The sequence below is a fragment of the Anneissia japonica genome, unplaced genomic scaffold (genome assembly GCF_011630105.1).
Source record: "Anneissia japonica isolate Jap-2015-1 unplaced genomic scaffold, ASM1163010v1 scaffold287761_len698747_cov189, whole genome shotgun sequence".
In the NCBI taxonomy this organism is placed as follows: Eukaryota; Metazoa; Echinodermata; class Crinoidea; order Comatulida; family Comatulidae; genus Anneissia; species Anneissia japonica.
In genome coordinates this window covers 26,127-53,378 of record NW_022715691.1, presented here as the reverse complement: position 1 = coordinate 53,378, position 27,252 = coordinate 26,127, and the positions used below count along the sequence as shown (strand labels likewise).

The window sequence follows — 27,252 nt, the reverse complement described above, 5'->3', positions numbered from 1 at the left end:
AATAAAAAAAAAATAAAAAATCATTTTCTTCCCCAATCACAATAAATCATATTTTCTTGGATTAATACGAAATAATTTGGTTGTTTAACATTATTAATGTTTTCATTTTTTTTTTTAAGAATGTATTAAAAACATTTATCTGTAGCTTTAAAGCTCAGCACTCACTGCATCGGACGGTCGTCAGCCAACATGATTCTATGAAGAACGCCATGATACGCGCGTAACAGATTGTTTTTAATGAATGTCCAGTCAGACTGCCACCAGGAATCAGCAGACGACGTTGCATTTTTTAGCACTCATAGAGGGCGGAGTTGGATTCATCAGTCGACGGTTGTACGACCGTCGTACGATGCAGGGAGTGACCGGCTTAAACAAACTCATTCATTTGATCTCTCCGTATTCTTAATATCCCTTCATTAATGAAACTTTCCGCATTTAAACTAATAATCAACGTTTAACCCAAATGATCAGGCCGTGTTAAAACCCTTTATATGAAAAAAATTACAGTTTAGCATGTAGTATATATTGTATAATAATATAATAATTGGTATTAACAAACTAAACAGTGTTTTACACTTTAGCATTAATGACAAATCTATATAAAATAAAACACGGTTTAAATAACAAACATAGAATACTGCTATAAATATTTACAACAGTGAAACTTCACAAATCATAGCAATTGCCTGGTAACCCTCTTGCTCTTTATCTTTTACAACTTTCACACAATACTTCCGTAAAGTTTCCACATGGAATACTTTCATACACAAATGCATACATGTTACTGTTTTCACATAGAATACATCACTTCTTCCATACGGAATACTTCAATATTCCACATGGAACATTTTTATACATAAGCATCCCCACCATTGTGTTTTTTTTTTTCACATGGAACACTGAACTTTCTTCCACATGGAGCATTTAAAACACTCTTACCTTCCACCAGAGATCTGATACATATTTACATACAAAAATTTTTTCCACTGCGGAAACCAATCTATACCAGGAGAACCACACTGAAATACGTTTTAGTGGTTTTGGTGTTGTTTTATTGTGATGAGTTCCTAATAAAATCAAACAATCAACTAGTATTATTTTCTTAGATAAGAGTCATACCAGTACTTTGTGGTTGTCTCTTAAAATGTTGTCTTGACAACATGTTCTTTTGTCCAAGTACACTGTCTCAAGTCAAGAATCATATCTACCCTTGTGTCGTCCCCATCCCCATCCCCAGTGAAGATGGCATCCATAGCTCACTCTCGTGTTAACAGGTTGATGGCAAAATGATAAAAAAAAAAAAAGGAATATTATATTTTCACAAACATGAATATATAATATGAAAACACTTATAAACATCTATTTTACAAACCCATTAACTATGAAAGGCATGCCACATGGAAACACCCTAAACTAGATATTTCAATTATAAGTTTGTAATTTTTTATTCCTAAAAGTAATAATTAAAAAAAAGTAATAATAAGTATTCAAAGTTAATTTTTTTCTCATTGTGAAATATATGAGAATAAGTTATTTGTTAAGGAAATCTCGATTTTAGATGTAATTAAACAATCAAAATATAATGGTTATAAGTAGGTCTTATTTGTTTTCTTTTTACAAAGAAAAAAATATGTTTCGTGGCCACTCCTTTCATAAAATAATACCATTAAAATACTTCCTTATATAAGTTTACTAAAGGTTATAGATTATTAACCTGATTAAAAAGTTGCTTTCAGTTTGAATCATTTAAAGTAGTTAGGACATAGAGTAAGGTACAGAGTATATATGCAAGATGCCTGAAAGGATAGTATAACCAATTTAAATGAACAGAGGCAGTGCTAACAATACTAGATCTACACTAGGTTAGTGCTGGAACCCATACTGTTTAGGGCTATCATAAACCAACCCACACTTTAGCATTACCAAATCTAGGTGGTAGTTATGGCTAGAGTATTACCAGATTTTGATGCTTGAGGGGCTAGCAATAGCAGGTCTAGACCTGGTATGGCCTGGCGAGACCACGGCAGAAGTAACCAGATCTAAAAGCTTTAATGAGCTAGCATAATTTGACCAAAGGCCTTGGGTCTGCTTTTTATTTATTACACTCAAAAAAAAAGGATCATTTTTACTATAAGAGAAGGGTCAAACAAGAAGCAGCCATTATCAATGCCCAGACAACTGGTAATCGGTGACCACTTCCTCTTATTGTATCCACTTCTGGTCTTCCTGTAATCGCAGGTTTCGTTGGTATAAACTTGTTTGTACTTGGTTGCTGTGTGGTGTCTGGTTTGTTTTCCTTTGTAACTAGTTTTGTTGTTACGTCAATTGTTGACCTGTTCACTGTTGGAGTTGTCTGCCTCGTGGTGGATTTGGCACGTTTTGTGGTCAGGTGCTCAACTGTTGTCTTGGAAACCTCTTCCGTGATATCTTGTGAGTTAGTATTTTCGAAAGAGAAATCAGAATCAGTTGTGAAATCTGCAAAAAAAAAAAATTGTTCATAAAATTTAATTTTGTTACAAGGCACAAATAAAGATACAATACAATGTTATAGAGATAAAGATATGTCGGTTAAAAAAGCTAGGGGGGGGGGGGTGTTTGTGGCTTATGGCAGCTGTGAAAGCACTCAACCATATTGACCATGTGCTCAGTAAACAAGGGCTGTCACATGGTTTGACCATGGTGTCAGTGATGCAGCACTCTGTACACAGAACAATTTTAATTCAAGACTTCTTATTCAACCTACGATGGGATACAACAAACATAAGTATTCCTGTTTTCCATATAATTGCTAAAGTCTCCCTACAGCAATTGATACGCTTTCATAGATTACCTGACTTGCCTGTGATGAATCATAGAAGTTGGAGGGGGGAAAACAAGAGAAACATGGCTGCGGTCAGACATTGCTCAAATGTTTCTAAAGTGGTCCAGGGGCGAAGCCCTAAAAAATATGACTATTCAAGGAGTTTCTAGGGATTATATAATCTATTCTATAGATGGAGTCTACTAATATGTAGAAAATGCATAACAAATTTTTCTCCCTGACGAATTGTGGTTTTTCTCAGAGGACCCTGTCTCTCCCCACTGGTGCCACCCCTGGTTAATAGGTCGTAGCAATTTTATGAAAGCAAGCTTATACGGACCAATCATCATAGCAAATATACAGAACTACAAGTGTATTGTTTTGCAGAGACTATCTGCCCCCATATACTACATCTTTTTACTCAAGTATTATTAGATACGGTATCCATTCAAATAGTGAAATTGTTTTATTTAATGTTAATTGTTATATTATCCTGAATGATTTAGATCTAAACTGCAATGTATGAGCTTACTTGCATGGACATTAAACTACAACAGTTAATCACTGTAAAGAATTGTTTCCTTAAAACATCAGTGATTGATGACTGAAATCCTTAAGAATGACTATTAGAATCAAATTATTTAATATAATTATTCACAGTATTTTTATTCAAGAAATATATATCAAACAATTATTCTATTGCTATAAAAACAAAGGCAAAGTTAAAAAATATATTATTTTATTAAGAACAAATGCTGGTAAAGGTAACCTTGGAGAGAATTACCAAAACATGTAGGTACAAGTTTCATTTAAATATATTATATTTAAATGAAACTTGTACCTACAAGTTTCATTTAAATATATTATATTACTGTATGTACTGAACATCTACAAGTGCATTTAAAATGTCAATAAAAAAAACCATTTGGATCAAATGAATATGCTATTGCAGCATCTCATATATTTAAGGTCCCATAAAGAATAATGCCCTAACTCTCTCAGGCATGTGATGTGGGAGGTCTGTTTAAATTTTTTTTATATCTTGTACAAATACACAGTACTTGAGCCAAAAGTTGTGTATTAGAGCTAAAACCTAAAGTTTCTAGTGACAAGAGCGGGGCAAAGCTAATGTTATCAATATTAAATCAAATAATGTATTCCAACATTTTTCTCAATCTAGACTGCACGCAAATGCCAGCTGGAGTGATGAATGTTGACCTAATGTGTGTACTATTTTTACTTTACTTTATTGTGAGTTGTTTTCAAGCACTAGGTTTTGTTTCAATTGATGTAGCCTAAACCAATGACTGCCAAGAATCTGTTTTTGTTATTAAAATTTACTTGAAAATCAATTTTCATAAAAGATATATAAACTGCAGATATAATGTCCGTCTATCTATGTTGTTTCATTGACATGGAAACCATGTGGAGATTTTTCAATTGATCAGATGGCAGATGCCTGAAAAACTCCCTCATTTATTTGACATGAATTTTTTACAGACCACAATGTGTTGTTTTTCCTCTTGGATGTTTAAAACCTGTCAGTCACATTATAGAATGGGGAAATATATGAAATATTAATACTAAACAGCACTGTGTCTAATTAAAGAAAAAAAAATATTGGCATCTACTAGAGAGTATTTTTTCTGCCCTAGCTATTGAGGGCCCAATCAGCCATGCTGATTATCCTTGTTAAATATAACATCCCATTGTAAATGGCTTTTAGTGATGTTGAATATTATAGTGTCAAAGTTTGTATTATGCATTTTGCACAAATGTTTAGATGTGCTTTTCAAATGAGTGGAGTCTGGCCAAGTATGTGATTACCATATTATGTTCTGTATTTATGATCAATTCATGGTTATTCGCACCAAATGACCCCACTGTAGTGTAAATGTTAAGAACTAGGCAAGTCTTGTGAGGTTGGCGCACTTTAACATTGTTGACATTTCAACTGCTGCCTTGTCCTGTCAAGGCTGTATGTGGTGGCATATGCTAGTGTCCATCTATCTTGACATATTTTAAAGAGTCAATTTATGCATCCTACATTAGTAGTATCTTATTAAGTCATTCATGTTCCTGTGATTCAAAGCTAAGGTGGATAATATTGGGGGGTGGGAGAAAACAGGGATCCATACTGTGTATAAGAGACAGCTTGTATGATGGGGGGAGGGGGAAGGGATTCTACCTTTACTCCCATCCATGCAACTACCGAAGGAGTGTCTTCCCCCTGTTGAAGGCAAAATAAAATAAAATGAAAAAAATGTGGAAATGTGACGTACCTTTTGGTGGCACGTTTGTCGATACTATAGCATTCTTGGTGTCTTTGATTGTTACTTTGACATAGTTACCACCAGTATCACCAGTCGGTGTCGCTGATGTTGTAAACTCGCCACTACCACTGCCCCTTTCGCATTCCTCGTCGCCATCACATCCACTCCCGCTACCACTTATCTCATTGTCGTAGGTTTCTGCTAATGATACCAAGATCACCTAAAGAGGAAGAAAAAAATATTGTTAGTATTTAATTTTGCTTAAGCTGCCCCTGACCATAATTTTTGTTGTACTGTACCTTTTTGTAAATGTGTATTGGTCGAATAAATAAATTAAATGAATGAATGAAATGAATTATTGCAAAGCATATTACAACATTAAGTAGATACAGAAATATAAGGGGAATTTTCCACCCTTTTAACTATGAGACCTTTCTAATAACAGCCCAAAAAAATTAAGCTATGTTATGTATAAACCTTAAAAAATCTGTGTCTTGTTTTTAAGCCTATTACAGAAATAAGTTATTGGATATAAATAAGGTAAAACAACATGGATTTAATAAATACAAATGTATTAAAATAAAAAATAAATAAAAGTAAATTAATTTTGCTTTTTCTGTTGTTAATATTTTTCAATATGTTTTTAAACTATTTTCTGGTATTTTAGTTCTTTCCAAATGATTGCCCCAAGCCATTAAATATAATCTTAGCCACACAAGGAAAATATTTTGTGTTATGGCTCTTGCTGTGTCAACTGGAACAATGGTATAGATACTGCAGTGTTATATGAATATTCCGTAGTTAACCCCTTTTTCTTGCATTCTCCCTGCCCTGCTTTAATCAACTTTTACAACCACCATTCAAGAACAATATAAAGTTTTACTACAATGCTTTATAAACAATTTTTTGGACTACTCCAGTTTTACAGAACAAAAATAGTTAAGATTAGTTGCCAATATGAAGATAAAGAAAGCAGAGAGTATTAATGCAGAATTAGTACTGCTATTATTGAAATAACTAATTACATTAATACTATAAGAAAATAGAAAATCTTATAAATGTATGTTGTAGTAGATCTGTCCTTGCAAAATTTCAAAATTGAATAAATTGTGTTTTCTGAATCAATTACAGACAGATTGAGTAAATTAGGCCTACTGGAATAAAATGTCAAACTTTAAGATTTTATATTTCACAGAAATCACAAATTTAAAATAAAAAATAATAAAAAGTTAAAGTTAAAGTTAATAATAAAAACTGTCTTGGAAATGTGGACCGTATCAAATTTGGTTGGGCGCGCTATACACACTCTTCGTAACACCCCACCTACTGGATATACGGGCCTGGAAACTTTACATTTTACTTGCAAATTATTATTTTTCTTAATACAATTTAGTGGGGTGCGGCCGCACCCTCTGCACCCCCTCTGCATCCGCCCCAGCAGTATATTATGTCACATAGTGTGTATTATTACATACTAATAAAATATATTAATTCTATTATATATTTTGTTACAGCAGCTAAAAAGTTTTATTTTTGTGAATAGAGGGTCTGACAAGGGACAAAACCAATCAGAATGCTAGCAACAGGTAGTACTTGTAGTCTGCCATATTTTTAATATGAAATCCAAATCTGGGAAAATATTATTTCATTGTTTAGTTGCTGGAGGCAAAGGAATATTTCATATCTTAAGATTCCAGCTGTGTCTAAGGAATTCCAACTGACGATACAGACTCCAATGTGATTCATGACTTAGGTATGCGAGATGATGGTAGCAAAGTGTTAACTAAATAAACTTGAGGAAGGAAAGCGTTGGTACAAACTAATAAAAGAAGCTGGTACCTTAGATTCAAGGATCTTATTATATTTGGACATATGACCTGGATCGCACAACACTGTAAACATAAAACATTAAATCCATTTTTGGTTGTTCCGTAATGTCAGACAATTATGCTCAATAAAAATTAACTATCAACTTTGGTCAGAGTGGAAGTAACCTAGGAAAAACCAGCCAAGTCATTATATTAAAGCCGCATTGAGAATGCAGGAAGAAAGGCTTCAAACCCTGATCCAGCTTCAGAAGAAGGTTCCCAAGTCTTCCCCTGAATCAGGGCAGCCTCACCCACTTTTGCAAGCAAGCCTTCTCCCAGGCTACAAATTCATGATAATTTCCATGTTTTTATACTGTTTTAACATTATTTTTCCATGGTTTATTAATGTCTGAACTGGTAATGGGTATCACCACTACCTAGCATTAGTCTTTACCGTATATCATTTCTTTTTATTAAATGTAATTTATTATTTAAATATGTTTCACAGCTCATTACTTCATCTACAGTTGTTTAGATGAAACAAATTGTACTCAAAGATCTGACATTAAAAGCACATTTGCTGTTTTTTTTTTCCTTTAATTAACACACTTCCTTAATCCAATGGAGCGAAAGTCCTTATGGATTCAGATGGCCTTCCCGATTAAAAGTATAGGCGTCTACATAATGTCATCCCATTGTAAAGTAAATTGATTGTTAGATTGTTTAAGCAAATTGATTGTTAGATTGTTTAAGCAGTTTATTCAATACCCAAAAAAATAAACAAATATTGCAAATTTCTGATATATCCTTGTGTGAACATCAAACAGAAGCGAAGATATGGAGACTTCCGCCTGTCAATGGATTTGTAAGCCATATTACAGGCCATTGTTATTTTAGGGCCAATGTATCAAGGATCCCAAATTATTTACTCTAGACTAGATTATAGAGCATTGAGAGCCTTCATGATCAATTCTCCACTCCTCTGCCCCCCTCCCCAGTCACCCCATCTGGCAAAAAAATCACGCTAAAGTAGTTAAAAAAATCACCTCAAATCGCCTTATTTTGCGAGCTAGCATCCCATAATCATCGAGTCCCCTCCTCATCTAAACATCAAGCCCCAAGTATACCACTGTCACTGTGTACACCAACCAATGTAAGTATGTAGACTCTAATGGGGTCCTTCTGGTGTTGGTTGGGCAGCACAGCAGGAGACAAATCCCCTACTCTTTTTAGAAGAGCGAACTGCATTCTTTAACATCCAATTGCCATATTACACACAGGATCAATGGCACTTTTTTTTATACTTGTCTGGCACTTCAGCCCTTTAACTGAAACATAAGGAGGGATGCAAATGGAATTGAACCAGGAACCAAAATTTAACGGATCTTCACAGTTCAGTGCACACAGATTAGCTACCACCAGTTTAGCTGACTGAGTAAAAGCATGAAATAGTCTTTTTAGTGGTCATTAGGAACTGCTTTTCATGGAATGTATAATTAGTGGGTAAGACCCTCACAGTTTGAACCAGACCAATGCAATGAATTCGAAGAAAATACTCAATATAATTTGGAAAATTATTGTTATTGTTGTGTCAGGATATATGTTATTTTTTTAGTTTAAACAATAATTTTGATAATAAAAATTTTAAAATAATAAATGGTCATTAACAAAAAAGCTGAAAGTCATCAAGGACTATCACAAATTTACTAGATACATGTGATTAATGCTGGTGTTAAGTTTCAATTGATTGATTGATTGTGTGATTGATCATTCATCCTATCATATTCATGCTCATCATTTTCTTATTATCTTCATCAACTTTTTCCTCATCTTCCTCCTCATCATCAACATCATTTTTATCATCATCTTTGAATATAATCTTCTTCCTTATCTTCCTTACAGTCATCATCATCACTACTACTATCACTATCGTCATCATAATCATCATCATTACTATGACTATTGTCATTATAATCATCTTAATTGTCATCCTTGCCATCATTAAAACATTACCACCACCATAATCATAACATCATCATCATCTTCATAATGACATTGTAATCATGGTATCATCATTATAATCATGCTATAACCATGCTATAATCTATATTTTCGTCTTTTAAATTTTTCCATCATGAATATTCTTTGGCAAATCTTTTAAAGTGAATATTGAGGAATACAGTGCTTTTTTTTAAGAAAAAAAAAACCCAAAAAATTCTGAGAAAACAATGACCACTGAAGCCAGTTACCAGATGTTATGGCTTCTTTTTTAATTTGTTCTTGTTTTTGTGAGGAATTGCTGTTGTGGTTTCAAAATTCTAATCCTGATTTTTTATGACCTAGATTTAATCAATAAAAGCATTATGTCGGCTTTACCTTCTGAATATTATGTATGAATATTGTAGAGGACTGGTGTTAAACACACCTTGCAAACCAATTAACTATCATATTAACAGCCTTCAAGGTTTTTCAACAAGAGTTGAATAGCATGGTACAGTAGTTACGATGCTTGCCTTTCTGGGTTCAATTCCTGTTACAGCAGAATTTTTCTCATAACCAAAACAACTCCACACTCATTAAGTCTCATTATAAAAACTTAGTTATTAAAAAAATTACTGGGCCCTGTGGGTGAACAGTAGATATCTACTGACTAGGATACCTAGTATAAAGATGAAAAATTTAATTTATATGGTATTATTTTGTGAATTAGCAAATACCGTATGTATTTAAATAAACAGCCCTGGGGCGAAGAAGAAAAAATAAACGCCCTGGGGAGTGAATTCAAGGGAAGTGTTTATTCCAAACGAGGCTCTAGGGGGGGTGTTTATTCGAGGGGGAATTTATTCAAAGTGAGGCGTACATCTTGATTTGCAATATCTACTCATAGAATTACAAATATTGTACTGTCATGGAAATACTTGAAGGCCTTTATATGATAGTTAATTGGTTTGCAAGGTGTGTTTTAACACCAGTACTGTATAGCACCTTCCTGTTTATATATTTAGTATTGTTCATATATTTGGCAACTATAATTATAATGGATGTGCACTCAAAGGCACTGGTTTTTCTTTTTGAAGTTCAGATTAAATTGCAAATCTACATAAAATAACAATTAGTAAATATAACAAAAAAATAAAACATGTAATTTTAGGTATAGTAGAATGATTTATATCAAAAGTTTGTTTACATGGTTAATCCTTTTGTTTCACAATTGTGGCTATGTGATCACCATGAATAGATTAAGTTAAAGGATATTTTTTTTTTGTTACAATAGTTTATTAAAGTGAAAATGTAATTGTGGGAAAGGAATGAGTACTTAAAATTGTCACCTAAACCATGGAAGTACACTATACCTAAACATAAAGTAGGCTTTTCTCACATGGTTGTTTCATCACAAGATATGGATACAATCACGAGAGGATTATGGGGATTATAAACTCTCTTGTTTTCAATGTTTGCGACTCGCCACTCCGGAAGAGATGCCCTATGTTCTTGTGAACAAACACTGTGAACATTTTGAGGCCTAAGCCTGGTTTCCATAAAATTGCTACACTGTTGCCGCTGCGTTCAATTTAAATGAATTTATTGGATCCACTTTTGATACAGCAGCACTAATACAAAATGTATGGTGTATCCAAGAAACATACAAATATAAAAACATATGGAAAAATAAAATTTACTTTCCACTACAATTGCTACACGTGGTGTGGTCCATAATAACCGATCGATGAGTGTCGCCAAAAGCTCTCAGCAATAGCATGTAGCGATTATATGGAAACCGCTATTCCCACTAACTAAATATTTTATTAAGCTACCATCTGGTTTTAGAAGACTGAGTTTTTAGTGTTGAGAACAAAAATTGTATTCTAATAGGATTTGAACCCTAGATTATAGTTTCATCAGGGAAGTATGTTAACTGCCAAGGTTCACTCCACTGTGAGGAATTCATGAGAAGGAATATGAGAGGGATTATAATGATAATGAGAAGAGTGTCATGAGGGGATCTCAATGATGTAAGATCATGCTATGGTAAGGGATTAGAAAAATTATGAGGTAATCATAACAGGATTACAAAGAGATTACAAAAATGAGAGTGATAACGGGTATGAATATTGTTATTATTATGTTTAGTTTATACCCATAGAGTTGAAGAATAACGATTTATAAGATTGGAAAATACAAACAGATTACAAAGGGATTACAAAAATAAGAGTGAACATAACAGGTGTGCATAATTGTTAAGATGTTTTGTTTGCACCTGTAGGTTATTTAATGAATTTGAGTTAGTTGCTACTTGTATCATCTCTTGTTGATTTTACCTTGTCAATTTACTCTGCTTCCCTCAATACACCATAGCATTCCCTTTGATAAATGCCACCACAATGTGAATGTTATAGTTTGTTACATTGGCATTCCATTGTTTTGAATCAAAGTAAAATATCAATTTGCTTTATCTGCATCCCCCACTTCCACATGACGTAGTATTATTATCAATATCGGGAGTGTTGTTTGTATTTACTTAATATTATGTCAATTTGCTATGGGGTGGTAAATCAATAACATAACATTTACAAGTGTTTGTTGAGTGTTTTGTCGCTTGTGTGAGACAGTTTGAAGTTCAATGTACAGTATTGCTTAGAATGTTCAGTTTAGTGAACTACAGAAAATGAAATTCATTAAATACTGAAATAAAATTACAACAATACAGGATCTTCTTATCTTTTCAGTACGGTAAAGCTTGAAATAAAGATTTACAAGGCCGTTCAAATTGAATTTCTGAAAATCATCCTAAGATAGAAAATATATTAAGTTAATTTTTCAAGCTAAGGTATATTTTTTTTTTTTTTTTTTTTTTTGTTCATTATAAAATGAGACCTGTTGGAAAAGTGGTTTGTTTAAGAGGAGAATTGAAAAGAAAAAACACTGAACTACTGTACATCAAATGACAATTTGACCATTAAAATTTATATATTATAAAAGAGAATGAAACCAGTATACAAAATCACAAATATATTCAAATCATTACATTGTCTTAAATAGAAATTAATGTCCATATTTAAATTTTTGGAAACTGTGCTACTGAGGCTTTAAAAGCCCACTCTGAAGAAATCCAGATGGGATTAACAGGTAGACTTTTAGGATAAATATCAAATATATGTTTTTCTTCACATAAATTTGGGTTTACAACATCTCCTTCTTCAAAACATACTGACTCTTCTTAAGTGAGGGTTAGGTCTACATATAAAAGATGACAGTACAGTATTATGGAGTAAACTTGTCATTTTAGGGTAGTATTAAAATGATAATGTATTTTTTTAAAAAAAGAATTCTAGTAATGAAAATTAATATTGTACCAAACACTTCTGATCGTTTGGTTGCTACACTAACTGAGCTCAAGCTGGTTCACTCTAATGCATTCCACCTACAACATATTTATTTTTTCTCATGAATGTGTTTATGTTTGTTTTATGTTATGTATTAGTGAACTTTAATGTTGGTATTATTGCAATTAATTTCATAATAAATCAAATAATGACGTAAATTGATAAATCGCCCAAAGAAGAATTATTGTGTTGTCCTCGCACAACATTTGGAAATGAGAGTTGGATATCTCAGGAAATCTGTATAGAGTTTTAAAGCCAGAGTTTGTAAGAGTTGCAGCAGCCTTATCAAATGTGTGATTCAAAATGGAAGTTGGAAGTGGAAACAGTTGTTGTATTTACCAGCACAGTTAGACATTGATTGTAGAAACATCGTGTATTGACTTTAATTTAGTTAATTGATTGATTAATTAGTTGGTTGATTGAGTGTTTAGCTAATTAATTAACTTTTTTCAGGCCCATATTATTTATTTATATTGTTTGTATATACTGTTTTGTGCTGGGCCTTGTTATTCTTGTGATTGTTATGTCTATGGAAGGAAACTCATCCGAAATAAAAGTTGAAATGAATTGAATACAGCATATATTTGAAACATATAGTACTTGGTATTTTTGGCCTTGGGAATAAAAAATATATTTTTGCCAAAAAAAAAAACTGATCCTGGATTTTAAACCTTTGAGCTCAATCATGAAGCTATGTGAACAGTAATGATTAATTTCAGCAGAAATGAGTGTAAAACTTAGATTTTGAAAGCTCAACTAAATTAGATAATTTCATCTGAAAGTAATTATTGCATAATAAAATTTAATAGTTATAACAAATAATATACTGTGCGTGGCTGTTGTAGCATACAACACAGTTAAAGCGTTAAAAAATGAAACTACAAAATATTGTTCAGTTTAAAAATGAAAATATATAAAGTGTCAAAAGATATTTGTTCATTAATTAAATCATTAAATTTACTTAATAAACTTCAAATATCAAATATTGAGTTATTTAATTTGTTATATTAAAGTCATCAGTATTCAATAGATAATTAGAACTGTAATTTTTTCCCTTGCCAATTAATAGATAAATTATCATGTTCCTATTTTCTTTGTATACTGTATATAAAGTTACATTGACTAGTACAGTATAAATTAAGATAAGGATTTTTTTTTCATTAACAGTCTGTATATCAAAACCAAATAATTTAATTAAGTTGAAATAGTTTCATCTGGTTTGAATAATACTGTATTGTAAATCAAATTTTGTTTTTTTCCAAACCATAAAAATAACTTAAATGATTAGTTCAAATTTGCTTGTAATTGGAAGTCGATAACTTGAATTGTATAAATGTAGCAGTTTTTAATATATTACAGTGCACCCTCCAACTTGAGACCCCTCTAATTCCGAGACCCCTCTAATTCCGAGACCCCTCTAATTCCGAGACCCCTCTAATTCACTTTTTCAAAACCAAAACCAAATAACAATCATTAGTCTTAACACAATTAATTAACACAAAAGCCCTATTCATATCCAACTATGGTGAGATAATTTGCTAACCCTTTAATTGGAGACCAAACCCCGAGACCAACCCAAATTTTCAGATCCCCAAAGTGGTCCTGAATTGGAGGGCAAACTGTAATTGAATTTCTGAGAGACTTTTTTTTTTTTTTTTTTAATCGCAGACAGTCTGTCTTCAATGATCATTTTTTTTGTTGACATTAGGAAGGTAGGAGTGGAAGGCAATTCCTGTCTGTAGGTCACAGTGTATCTTACGATAACATTTTTCATTCTCTCCTACCTCCATTGTCTTTGGTATTTGTACTATTAATTACATAAAATATTAATAACAGTATTTAATTAATAATTGTTCACCATAATGAAAACTGAGACAACTGTTTGTCACTAAGAAATCCACCATTGCTTACACAAATAAACCAGATTTGGAAACGGATTCAAAATGGAAGAACAATCATGTTAATTGTTTTGAACTCACCTGCGTTGAAATTAGAAGAAGGAAAATTAATTGGTCCAACAAAAACAGTTTCATCTTTTTTCGCAGTATCAATACCCACAAATGAAAGATATTCCAATTTATAAGCCGGTGTAAAAAGTTACAGTATTAGTTTATATTAACGTCAGGTATGAACTTGTCCTAGACAGGTTAGCCAGTAAAACGCTGACAAAAATGTGAGAAATCTAATAAGCTTGCCCTCCTACTAGTAACAATAACTTTAATATAAACCTGTAGTGATAAGACTTTCAAGTACTGCAGGGATGATGACGGTTGGTTGGACAGGAAATGGTTGCACTTTGGAACCTTCCATTATTCAGCAGGGAGTGTGATGTATGAGTGTCTGTATATTTATTTACTAATTTATTTATAGCACCCTTTTCATGATGAATCACACTCAATGCAAAGATACATTTTAGGGACTTTAAATATTACAACTTCAAAAAAAAACATGAGAAAGTCCTAATATAATAAATGATATTACCACCCAACACTTTCAATATTGCAATTAATTAATCGATTGATTGATAGACTGATATGATTTGATTGATTTATTGATTGAAAGATTTAATGATTGATCTTGATGTTTTGTTCTGTTGTTAGCTTTGATCTGTTGTTAGATTTGTTTACTGGTATGTTTGTTTGATTCGTTAATAATATTTGATAGTTGATAATAATAATCATAACATCCCTAATTCTGTAATGGAACAACCCACTAAGCATTCTTATTAAAGTAGGTCTGGGGACTACGTTGCGTAACAAGATAGAAAGTGCTTTATACGTGGGACCATTCTCAGTCATGACTTCACAAATCACTATAGCTACAGCTTCCTATATAACGACTAGATGCCGTGACATCGTGTGACGCTGTTCTTGCAGTGAAAGTGTCCCATTGTTTCCTTTGCCATGATTCCAGAAGGAAGGAGAGAATAAAGGAAGAATTAATACGTTGGTGGTACCAGATTCAATGACCTGAAGTGGCACGACTGACTAATATAAAGTTATTGCATTCCTGTTGTGTCGTATCTTTTAGTTTGATCAGTATGAAGCTGTTGCAGTAAAAGTGCATTCAAAAAGTTACTTATTAAAACAAGAACATCCTAGGTTACCACCATGTGAATGGCTACACTGAAGTGGTTATCATTATTATTATTATATATTTAGCAATATAAATAATTAATATTCTTTTCAAGACTTACTAAAACCAATATAAAAAACTATTCTAACAGTTTTTTATTTTTAAATAATTTAACTGTAATTAAAATTTATTTTATAAATTACCAATTTTCAATATATTTAATAATTACTTAAAATTAGTACAACATTCATTTAAATTTATTGAAAATGAATTAATATTAAAATTAATTACCTTTCGCATATTTTGGAGTAGCTGGCTCAGGTCTTGAGTTTGCTTCATTTCCGGTTCACGCCCTGTAAACTTCACCTCTGTATTCCTTCCTTGTTGGGTTTGAATACTGGACGAGACAAATTTCTGATAACTGGGAAAATAAATAGGAAGGAAGAATGATAACAGAGGTAATTAAAAGTACCCCATAGGGAAGTATTGGTTATATATGTCTGATCAATATCACATCACGTTTTAAGTGGACAATTATGACTGAACTTTATATGAATACGCCTACAGCCTATAAGGTTGTTTCTAGCTTACAAAGTTATATACACCTTTTCATTGAAAAGAGATGCTTGATACGATTAAAACATAATAAAGTTCCTATATTTGAGCAAAATTAACTTTATATTTTAAAATCTACTATTAAATGTCCATTATAAAGAATCATAAAGTATTTGTAAAGTATGCAAGTGTCATTTCTGCCCATCTAGAGGTGCCACATCCTTGGGCTTAACTCAGCCCTAACCATTCTGAGGCTGCAGATGGGTGATGACACACAAGCCAACAGCATTCACCAACACGTCATTTATAAGGACAGACGACTGTGTTCATGTTGCCAGAAATAACTCATTTTAATTTATGAATAGCAACGTCTCTTAACATTAAGATGTTTAATATTGTCATGTGGTTATAATATAAATTGTTGGTATCAAATTTTACATCTCTTTACATGCTGTAAGCAGAAACAATAACTGTTACGATCAATTTATTTACTGTTTCTTTCATTTGTCAACAAATTTGTTCATTAATTCACTGAATATATAAATGAATGATTGGTAAATGAAGAAAGCAATAAAATTTGAAACTTAAAAAAAAAAGTCTGCAAAAGGGACAATAAAAGTTAACGATGATACATTATTCAGCAGCCACTGATTAAATAAACATGTAATCAATTAGGTTAGCTAATTATAAATCTGTCATTCTAAACAGTAAAAAATTATTATGGACATTAAGTAGAACTTGGAGTGGTTTTTAAGTATAAAAATTGTGCATTAATGCTGTGTTTTGTTGAGAACAAGTTACTGATTTATTAATTGTTTCTTTTGGAATTTTATAGAATATAGATATATTTATTAGTTTAGAAAATGTTTACAGTTCAGTTTATTTTTTGTTTATTGCCTGATTTTTGTTTGTTCTGATTTGTTTGCTATTGATGTTATTATTTATTGTTATTGAAAAGAAAAAAATTGAAATGAAATGAAAAATATTTTAGTTTTTAAAATTGGGATTTATTGGAAATTGTATTAAACTGATGTTATCAATTATTATCAAGAGTTTGAAAGTTGTGTTAATTTTTTGTTTGTAACTGCTTTACTGCAAGAACCCCACCGGAAAAGTCAAACTCCGAAAGCGCCACCATCACCCAGAAACAAATCTCAATTATATCATCCTATATTTACAGTATCTGAATTGTAACTGTTTATTACAGTATTAAAGTAATAGATGGCATGTTTATGTACTTAATGAGATACTTTGACTTTTATTGTCCTGGTTACTTGCTGGTTTTGTAGATTTTTCTGTTCAAGTTTCATTCCTAATAATTTATTGTGTTCCTTTCTTTTGGTTGGCATGACAATAGTGTATATAGCGTTTTCTTGCGAGGAAGCTGAGCATTATCCTTTTTAACCAAGTCTTATTTAGAGGCTTAGGAAGTACAGAGCTGATTCTAGGATCATTGATGCTCTCCAAGTCCCTATATCAGGTGATGGCTCTAGACACATGCAGATGGCGATAGCTGTCCAATATTGGGGTCTGACAAATTTCGACGAAGGCAAAAAAAAAAAACTGTTGGTCAATTTTGAGCTGTTCTGAGACATTTCAAAATGTGTAATTCCCAAATTTTAACAAGAATAAAATAACTGTTTTTGTTCTTTTTAATTTTGAGTGTTTTGTGTAAAATGCAGTCTTAAACATATTTCTATTTCTGAATGGATGTTAGGTACAAGCAATTTATTCAATATAACATTCAATCAGAATTGGGAAGATCATTTAAGACTGGTGTAACAATAGCCACGTCAAATATAATATAATCTAATGGAAGGCAGCCACCTTAACTATCAAGTAAAAACTACTCTCCCGCCACAGATTTAAATTCAATGGTGGATCCAGGAATTTTATTTTTTATTTTTTATTTTTTTAATTTTTTTTTTTTTTTAATTCAAATTCTCTTGGCAACAAGAACACTTCAGAAAACATCAAATGAAGAAATGGGGTGGGGTGGGGGGGCAGGGAGGGACCTTCAAAGATGGAGGGTGTAGACCACCTCAGCCCCATCATGGTAAAAAAAAAATTATGACACACCGAGATGGGAAAAAATGGCACTATCGGATATTTTTTTTTTCTACTGGACAGTGGAATTAAAGAATAAAGATGAAACAAAAGAGGAGAAACCTTGGGCTTCTATTCTTTTATTTTAGTACAGTAGTCTTCATTTTTACCAACATCAATCCATCCGCTGGCAAATTATTATCAATGCCAGCAAACTTGTCTGGAAGTTCATTTGTCTGGTATTGCAATAGTGACTCAAATGGGTTAATATTAGAGTAGTGAGTCATTAAAATAGAATTTTTAAGGTGGGTTACTATTAGAGCATAAGTCACAAATAGAGAGCACTGGGTTTTATTTAGTTTTACAGTATCTTTTTATAATTAAATAATTTAATGTACTGTATATAAAATTCAATTAACCTCTATATTTTCTATTTTATTGATAATTAAATAGATTTTACATAATTTTTATAAAGACAGACAATGCTGTATGTTTAATGTCTGTTTCGAAACACTACCCACAAAGGTTGGAAGTAGATAAGTGTGGTTTCCTGCATACTCAAGGCAAGGTGGACAATGCTGGTTATCCGCCTACGATTTTTATATCAAGAGAAAACTTTTGCAACGATATCCAAGGTTCAGGGAATATTTGCAAATAACTAGTAACACATGTATACTTATACAATTCTTACGGTATATTCTTTTAAATAGACCTAAATGTGGCTTATATTCAATTCAGCAAAAACTAAATTAGAAAAAAATGTGTTGTTTTGTTGAGTCTCATCAGCTGTTGATAAACTTTTTGAAAGTTTTGCCTGTTTCTTGTTTTAGCTTAGTTTAAATACATTTTATTTTAGCCTCAATTTGTTCTTATTTTGTTCATAATTTTACGGCGATGTCAGTCTCAATGCTCTTAATTATAAAAATAAAAAAGGTGTACACTAGAATTATACCTGTGTAGCTCCTGTGATAAAATATTTACACGAATCAATGGCAAACAAACTAAAAATGTTAATAATCATCAATGGAGCAGGTACAATCAGCAACAGTGGTCAGGCATAATTTCAGAATTAGGAATGTAGGCTGATTTTAATAATAATAATATAATAATAATAATAATAATGGCAGACTTATAGAGCGCATATTATGGAGACCTCTATGCACTTAACATAAATATGAATAACAGTACAAAGAAAGTAATACTTAAACTAATCCTATTCCTTAAACTAAGGTATGGCTTGGCCGTTGGCTCCAATGAGTTCATCTGCCCTTTGTTCAGCAATTTTTTTATAGCTGCTGGACCATTCACCCTCCAACCTAAGGCCGTAGATGGGGGCTGCCAGTTAGTGGTCAGCGATTTGAGTGGATGTACTTTAATGTCATACCCAGGGCGTCTTCACTACTAAAACTAATCTTAACTACATAAAACTAACTTAAACTTAAATTGGAGGTAAAACTGTCCCCCACCAGACACCATCCCAATATTTCCAAACGAAGGTTTTGGGGTTGAACTTGAAGAAATTATGTATTAAACGTTCAACTAGACTTAAATAATTCCACAGAACTGGCATCTTTTATTGAGTGAGGCAAGTTGTTTCTTAATTGTGAGGAGGCAAATGAAAATGAACAGCTGCCATGTCTGTGTACGATACTTCTATACTACAAGGAGGTTCTTCGATACAGAACTTATAGTGCGTTTTGGGTGGTATGCTGGTATCAGGTCCATTAAATACTGTGGTGTACTGTATTAAGAAGTCTAGTCTTAAGTATGACTAAAATTATTTTTAAAACAATTTGTTTGGCAATTTCCAACCAATGAAGGTTACTAAGGACAGGTGAGATAATTATGTTCATGCCTCTTTGCTTTGGTGATGATTCTTGCTGGGGGAGGGGGTGCAAACATTAAGCACAAGTAAATCCCAATTTAAATGAAAACATAATGGTAAATTAAATTATTAATAATAACTAATAAGTGGAACTAAATTGCTATTGTGTGGGAAGGGAGATGCAGATTTCATGCCCACTCCCCTAGCCTGTACCCATGAATGCTAAACAGTGGATTTGATTACCTCACTCAAGCTAGACCTGCCATTAGGATACAAGTTAGAATTACTGATCAGTCAACTCATACCAAGATTTTATAGGCTTGCTATCACATCATAAACTTTCTACTTATTTAAATATTTATCTTGTAATTCACTGTGTTTACAAGAGAGCAATCTTTAGAAATTTCTTGTGCATACAAGTTGCATACTTGCTGTGTTTTAAGTCAAATAATAAATAAATTGGTGAAGTAAATTAAATGTCATAGCTGAATTTAAAAAAATAAAATAAAACCAAATGGATAAATCAAAATTACAGATCCAATGTAGAATAAAATCATAAAATCCCTGCCGGTAGGTCTACAGTGTCTTAAGGGATATGCAAGAACCCCTTTAGTGTGCCTACGGCCAAACTAAACACAGCCTATAAGTGACCTGGTCAGAGTAATTAACAGTTGAGTTATTCATTAGGCCACAGATCCTATCTGAGATTAAATGTAGTCTGTGAAAAGTAGTGAGGGTGCCACTAAACTTGATGAGTTACAGGTTCCCTCTAGCCTGGGTTCCAGGCCCCAATTTTTGGTTACTCACTCTTTATTGCACTTAGTTGCGTGCCATACCTAATTTCATTGGCGTCCCATACTCGATTTCTTTTTTTCGGATTAGGTTATTCCGTCTCTAAATTAACTTTCTTGTTGGTGGCGCTGTCCAGAATGAGAAAATTAACAAAACAAATCTAAGGTTCCCTCCTGGCCATGAGGGAAAGTACCTAAAAGGGTTTAATATTACAAAATAGATTTAATATGTCCCTAAAATTATGTTGACCTATCACAAATTGTCTGAAGTTTCAAGATTTGAAATGTAGGGCATATGGATAGACACAACCAGTAAAGCATACATAAATTACAGAGCCGCCCCCCCCCCCCAACCCTCGATGTGAACTCTAAAAACTATTTTCTGAATGCCATTTGCAGTGATGACGTCATTTAACAAGCGGTACCAAAACATTTTCAAAATTTTATAAAAATAAAAACCTTTAAAATAATATAATGTTAATTGAAAAAAAAAAATTGTTTTACTTAATTTTTTTGCTTCTAAGATGAAAAACTATTATTTTATTGGTGATTTTTAAAAACAAATAAACCGAAGTCTGGTATAAAGAATACTACTAGCCCTAGCAGTTATGCTTAGGGCTTTGCATTATCCCCTGAAAATGACAGAAAATCATTTTTAAAAAATGAAGTCAACTCTTGTAGTAACATAACAAATTATTAACTTGAGCACAGAAATTATTGAATTTAAATGTCTACCCTGATTTTTATACATGTCTACCCTGATTTTTATACTGAATAATAATAAAAATAATAAAAACACTTCCAGTAACTAGAAAATTTGGGTTGGGCCTTTCAAGGAACCATAACAGCAACAATGAAATATTATTTCTTGTATGAATATGTAAGAATAGTAATACTTTTGAAAGCATGTGTTTTCGATAATTATTTCATTAACATGGATTGACCCACATGACATATTGACCCAGACAACAGTGACTGGAGATCTCTTGACCTATCCTCCAGAGGTAGTTGACCAAAACTAGAGTTGCCTACACATATGAAACTATGATTTTTATTTGATGTGAAGTTTGATTGATTTTAATAAACGCACATGTCACCACACGATGGCAGTATTGTTATAAACCTGTATAAATTTGTATCATAGGGTAAATTAGTCCCTTGTGTTAAGCCTATGTGTTTGGAATTTGTAAATTGTACAGAAGGGTGCCTGAGGTATGCCTCCTACCATGTTGATGACATAAAAGTGTGAGAATTGTAATGTATCCTCTAATCACTAATTGGAATGCTCCTGTTTTAATAAGATCAGTCATCAAGATTCTGACACCATAAGTCCTTCTTAAAATGAGATTACAAAATCCTATTGTAAATTATTTAATATATATACGTTTATAACAAATTAATATCCACACATCACTCAAAAGAAATGATTTTTAAAAGTTTGCTTCTATTTAAACTATAGAGGGCAGCAAACCTTTTTTTATAATCTTTCAAATACTTTTGTAGAAAATGCTCTAGAGGGTGACATAGTATTTTACAAACCAGAGTCCTTGAAAACAGTGGAAATGTCAGTTGGATTTATTTATTTACATTTACACCATAAGCCATTAAAGTAAGTAATTTACTGCAGATCAGAATAGTATTTTCAAGCCTCAGCTGGATAAAATAAACAAGCTACAATAAGAACAGGTCAGGAAGGCACCTATGTCCTGTGAAAAATGGAAGAGCAAGAATGCGACATTGTAACAGTGTTCTTGCAGCACTTACAAGGTCTCTTACACCATGTTATCCTAACCATGGAGGGTGAAACATTAAACTATGGTTATCCATTAAAATATTTGTAAACAGTGACATACACTTTTGTTTTTCATAAGGCCCAAAAAAAAAATTATTGTGGTGGCCACGTCCGACCAACACAAATTTTACGAAATTGAGGGTCACTTAGTTTTTTGGGTTTTTTTTCTTTTTTTGACAACAAACAATATTTTTTGTGAGCAAGTAAAGCTGAAATAGCCTTGGCGAGGCTAGTGGGCTAAGGCTAACCTATTTTGTTTTTATAGGGCCTTATTTTTCTTTCGTTTCCTGAGTTGTGTCTGCAGATAGACAAAACTCTCTTCTTGTTACAAGCAGTTGTTTTCCATTACGCCCCTTAAGATAAACAATTTGACCAAACTAGCTGGATAATGACATGTTTTGACTAATTTCACTTGTATATCAGCTTCACTTTTAAGTGGACTCCATGAAAAATCAATGACCCAAGCCAAGTCCAGACAAGCCTCAGTGGTCACAGTTTACATTCCAGAGTAATTGGTCTGTTTAGATGTGACTACACTGGTATGGACAATTGACCATTACTATTATAGGATCTGTGCTTTAATTTTAACTGTCATTAGATCTCTTTTTCAATTATGTGTTAAAAGAGCACTTACAGACAACCTTTCTCACCTTGTAATTACTTCCTTATTATTACCATTATTAACATTTTCACAAATGATTGTGATAATTTAAACAAATCAGTAGTGATGTTGTTAGTCTATATGAGTGAGATACTTACCTGGATAAACCGATAAATGTCTAGGTTTCCTTTGAAACTTACCTCTCGAGTGGTAAGTTTCAAAGGAAACTTAGGCATTTATCAGTTTATCCAGGTAAGTATTCACAAAATAGACTTTATATATCAAAAACAATACCAGGATTACAATGAGTAAGAATGGTAATTATAATATTAAATAATAATAATAATAATAATAATAATAATAATAATAATAATAATAATAATAAAATAATAATCAACAACAATCTATGTAGAAATATTATATTTTATACCAATGTCTCTTTTAAACTTTAGAGAACATAGAACGTAAGAACCGACATTTGAAATTATTACAAATAAAGATATGTAAGAAACAATTTGACACTAAGGCACAAACCTGGGCTACAGTGTGGTGTGGAGAGTTCTAACCATAAGGCTATAGAACACAACCCTGTGAAAATCACAAAGGCGCAGGATAGAAGAATAAAAAATAATAGCTTTTCCATTGTTGCCGGAAAAGGCAAATATAATAACATACAATAAAAAAACACTTACTTTCCATAACGTTTGCCAGTCCAGCATCTTGAGTCGAAGTCCGATGCCTCCTTATTCAAGAAGCAAATTTGATTTGGTAGAGATCTTAGAAATGATTCCGAGTTCCGTAAACTATAAGCGAACACATTAATACGCACATACATGGATTCACCATTGTAATCTTCATTGATACGAACTCCTGACAGACTCTGTAAATTTTTTGTTAGAAAGCTTTGCTGAACATCCTTTGGATTTCCACAAATTTTGTTGGCCTAAATAATAAAAAACAGATATTAATAATAATGTTACACTTGTATAGCAAACATAAAACAAATAAATAAAATATTTAAACAAACAAAAACACAAATAAAAAGAACTAAAAAGATAACGAAAGAAATGGCACAACAAAACGAAAAATGCAGAATCATTGCATTTCTTTTGCAATCTCTACATGGATGTTGTGAGAAACATGAGTATGGTAAGGGAGGTATCCTCATCCTCACTATGTGACAAATATTCGTTATTTGCCCATATATATATTCGCATGTCACCAATATATGACATGATGATGTCATAGACATCTCTATATGAGCAAATCCCAAGTATTTGTCACATAAAAATCTAGTGTGGACAAAGCCTGTAATGAACTATAATGATGATACTGGTACTGAGCTAATTAAAAAAAATTAACAGTAGTATTCAATATTTGAATTGATTGCTTTGAACTAAGCTTCTGAACTAAAAATTTGAACTTAAAATCTTAAGTCCCGTCCAGATTATCAAAATTTTATTTGACAAAAATGCTGTCATAAAGTATGCTCATATGAAGTCATGATGTGTCTATATGGTCATGATGTGATGCCATTATGTCCATATTTACACATGTCATGTCTGGACAGGACTTAAGAATTGGAACAAGAAAATCTTTTCTTTACCAATTCAAAGATGCATAAATAATGTTGGTTTGATGTGAATGGGTGAATAAACAGGTTAAAAACAAGTTTGTTTATCCAGAAACTCTATATACATAGGGACTATAGCCCTATTTGAAGCAATACTGGAAGTTTGTGGAAAAATAGGGATAAAAGAATGCCTACTGTACCATTCAGCAAGACATTAACTCCCAAATAGATAACAATAGATTCTATTGGCTTAAGCCTTAAGCTATCTTAAACACAATCAACAGCAATGTGTAGGAGGATTTGGGTAATACCAAAAGATTGCACAGAAATCTTCATGAATTTCTTTCTATCACTTTGCTGAAGATATACCCCGCAGGCTTATTTACCATGGCTATTGAAACTGAAAAACTCATATACCAATGGGGTTAGGCCTGCCTTTTTTTACTTCTGGAGGCAAATCACCCTGAAAAACTGCATAAATTTAGACATGTTACCAACGTGTACCTATATGTCTATAGGCCATGTTTGTCTTATATTCTTGTCAAAGATGATAAAATTCATTGTTATTCATACTTTTTGTATCCATTGCAAGCATAGATTTCTAACTATTTTTTTATAAGAGATTGCATAAAGTATTGTCAACTACTGTAATGATGGTATTGTGGGGCCATTAAAGGCCATTTCATTTAATTTAGGCTTCACCTAAAAATATATTAATTGCTTTTTTTAATTAAAAATTAGAATGAAAATAATTTTTTTATTGAAACCACAAGAACAGGCATTTGTCCGACTGCAAAGGTACATTTTTGAATTTCTTGTGGTTTTGACAAAATAAAAACTAAAATAACAAGGAATTATACTGTAGTTCTCAATGACTATTAATATTTATAATAATAATAATTATATTAATAATTTCTTTACTGTTTATCGAAGTGGTAGTAGGCCTACATATAAGTTTCGCAGAGCACCATGTGTATTTGTGTTGCAAGAGAAGACAAGCATATAATGCTATTAGCAAACATTGGCAAATATATCTCAATATGACAAAAACCAAGAATATCAGAAGAGGAAAAAAAACCTTAAGAAATTTGCAAAATTATTTTAGAAGAAAAAAATTTTCCCATCACGATTACCTCGTCTAAAATTTTTTCTTTATTGTTCCGCAAATAGTTCAGTGCGTTGATGGTTCTCTTCGGTAAATTCCGTATAACACGTTCCAAGTCATGATCTGAGGACATACTTGATGTGAGACGAAGAATAGCGGACAGAAAACGACCCCAATGATAATCAACTTCATATAGGCCCGCAAAACATCCTGTCATAACGTTAAGACACAGCGCGTTGCATGGTTTTAAATCCACGTATCCGCTACAATATTGACAAAAAGACATGCGTGTCAATGCATTGTGACAACTTTCAGTCAGTTTAATATTGTTTGTCGTGTTGATAACTTTAATACCAAGCTCAATAGATTGAAGAAGAATTTGAGCTGGGAGAAGAGAATTCTCAAGAGATTCTTTTGTCCACTTTGGCACGCTTCCAAATGGCCGTATTGTTTTCCGGTTTGTTGCCAAACAGCGTGCATATGATGTACTTATTCCTGATTTAATTCTCCCACGATTTAACTCCTCAATGTATATCAAAGGGAAAAGATTATCAAAGAAATGATCAACGAATGTCGGAATGTCACTTGCTCCTTGCTCACTGAATAAGAAGTCTCTGGCATCATCAAAGAATTTTGTCAGGAGTGATGACACTTCACCAGATATCCTATTGTAGTCCTCTTCAAAGATGTCTTCCATGTTTTGATGAGCTCTCTTAAGAATTTCCACATAATCACCTGCAAAATAATGATAACTTGTCAACAATTTTTTTTCAGAATTTACTACATCTTTAAATGTCAATATGTTTGTCTTTTAAACAAATTGATTGAGTTTTAAAAACATTGATGTTCATAATAGACAAACAACCCCTCAATCCATAAATTAGTCATGAAATGTAGATAATTTGCTAAGATTGAAGCACAAAGAATGAAAGCAAATTAATAACGGTGGCTAATGCAATTGCCTATGCGCTCCCTCCCCTAGCTAATTCATCCTGGATCTTCCCCCTAATAATGCTTTATAGAGTATTGTGAGGAAGAAAAATTTCTTGTTGGTAGAGTTCATGGCAGTGATTGGCATAATATTAATTTTTTTATATTTTTTTATTGAAACTTTTTCATGCCAGAGGGTGCAACAAAAATAAAATATAGAAATTAAAAATATTTTGAGCAACCAAAAAACTGGACCCCAATGTAAAAAAACGTTGAGATGACGAGGAAGACGTTTACACTACACTGCCTGAAAACAGTGAGCTACTGATTCTGATCTGATCAACACTTTTGGACTGGAGTTTGGAAGCGGTTTGGCGCAGCAGGAATGGTTTGGTTTCCCAACCTATGAGGTCGGGGTGGTTTCAATCCCTCACTGTGCATTTCTCTTGTGTCCTTGATCAAGGCACTTTATCTGCATTGATTCTCTCTACCCAGGAGTAAAAATGGGTACCTGGTGGGGTTGACTGCTCCTGCGCTGATTACCAGCAGCCAATGACCAGATTAAAGAACTGCGCTTTATAACGTCAAGGAAGAGGTGCATTATAAATGCCTATACTAGTACCAGTACCAGAGTTGTATACTTATGTTTTATAGACCGTGAACCCAAGTCACAAATAGGGTAAAGTAGGGTTCT

At 32.6% G+C, this 27,252-nt stretch overlaps 1 protein-coding gene across 1 annotated transcript; it reads right to left on the bottom strand.

Annotated features, from left to right (window-relative positions):
* Positions 1 to 105: 105 nt before the first annotated feature.
* Positions 106 to 26,359, bottom strand: LOC117109300 (glypican-5-like). The gene is made up of 5 exons (XM_033251569.1): positions 25,657 to 26,359; positions 23,643 to 23,893; positions 15,632 to 15,761; positions 5,083 to 5,293; positions 106 to 2,475 (listed from the first exon to the last, which is right to left on the bottom strand). The coding sequence occupies exons 1-5, from the start codon at positions 26,323 to 26,325 to the stop codon at positions 2,129 to 2,131; spliced, it is 1,608 nt and encodes a 535-aa protein (XP_033107460.1). The 5' UTR covers positions 26,326 to 26,359; the 3' UTR covers positions 106 to 2,128.
* Positions 26,360 to 27,252: the final 893 nt, after the last annotated feature.

What these genes read in the sequence shown, in the direction of transcription:
- LOC117109300 (XM_033251569.1), bottom strand. Translation starts at nt 26,325, where the DNA reads ATGGAAGACATCTTTGAAGAGGACTACAATAGGATATCTGGTGAAGTG. An exon ending in AAGAAAAAATTTTAGACGAG is followed by an intron (nt 23,894 to 25,656) that starts GTAATCGTGATG and finishes TTTATTATTTAG; the next exon opens with GCCAACAAAATTTGTGGAAA. An exon ending in ACTGGCAAACGTTATGGAAA is followed by an intron (nt 15,762 to 23,642) that starts GTAAGTGTTTTT and finishes TTATTTTCCCAG; the next exon opens with TTATCAGAAATTTGTCTCGT.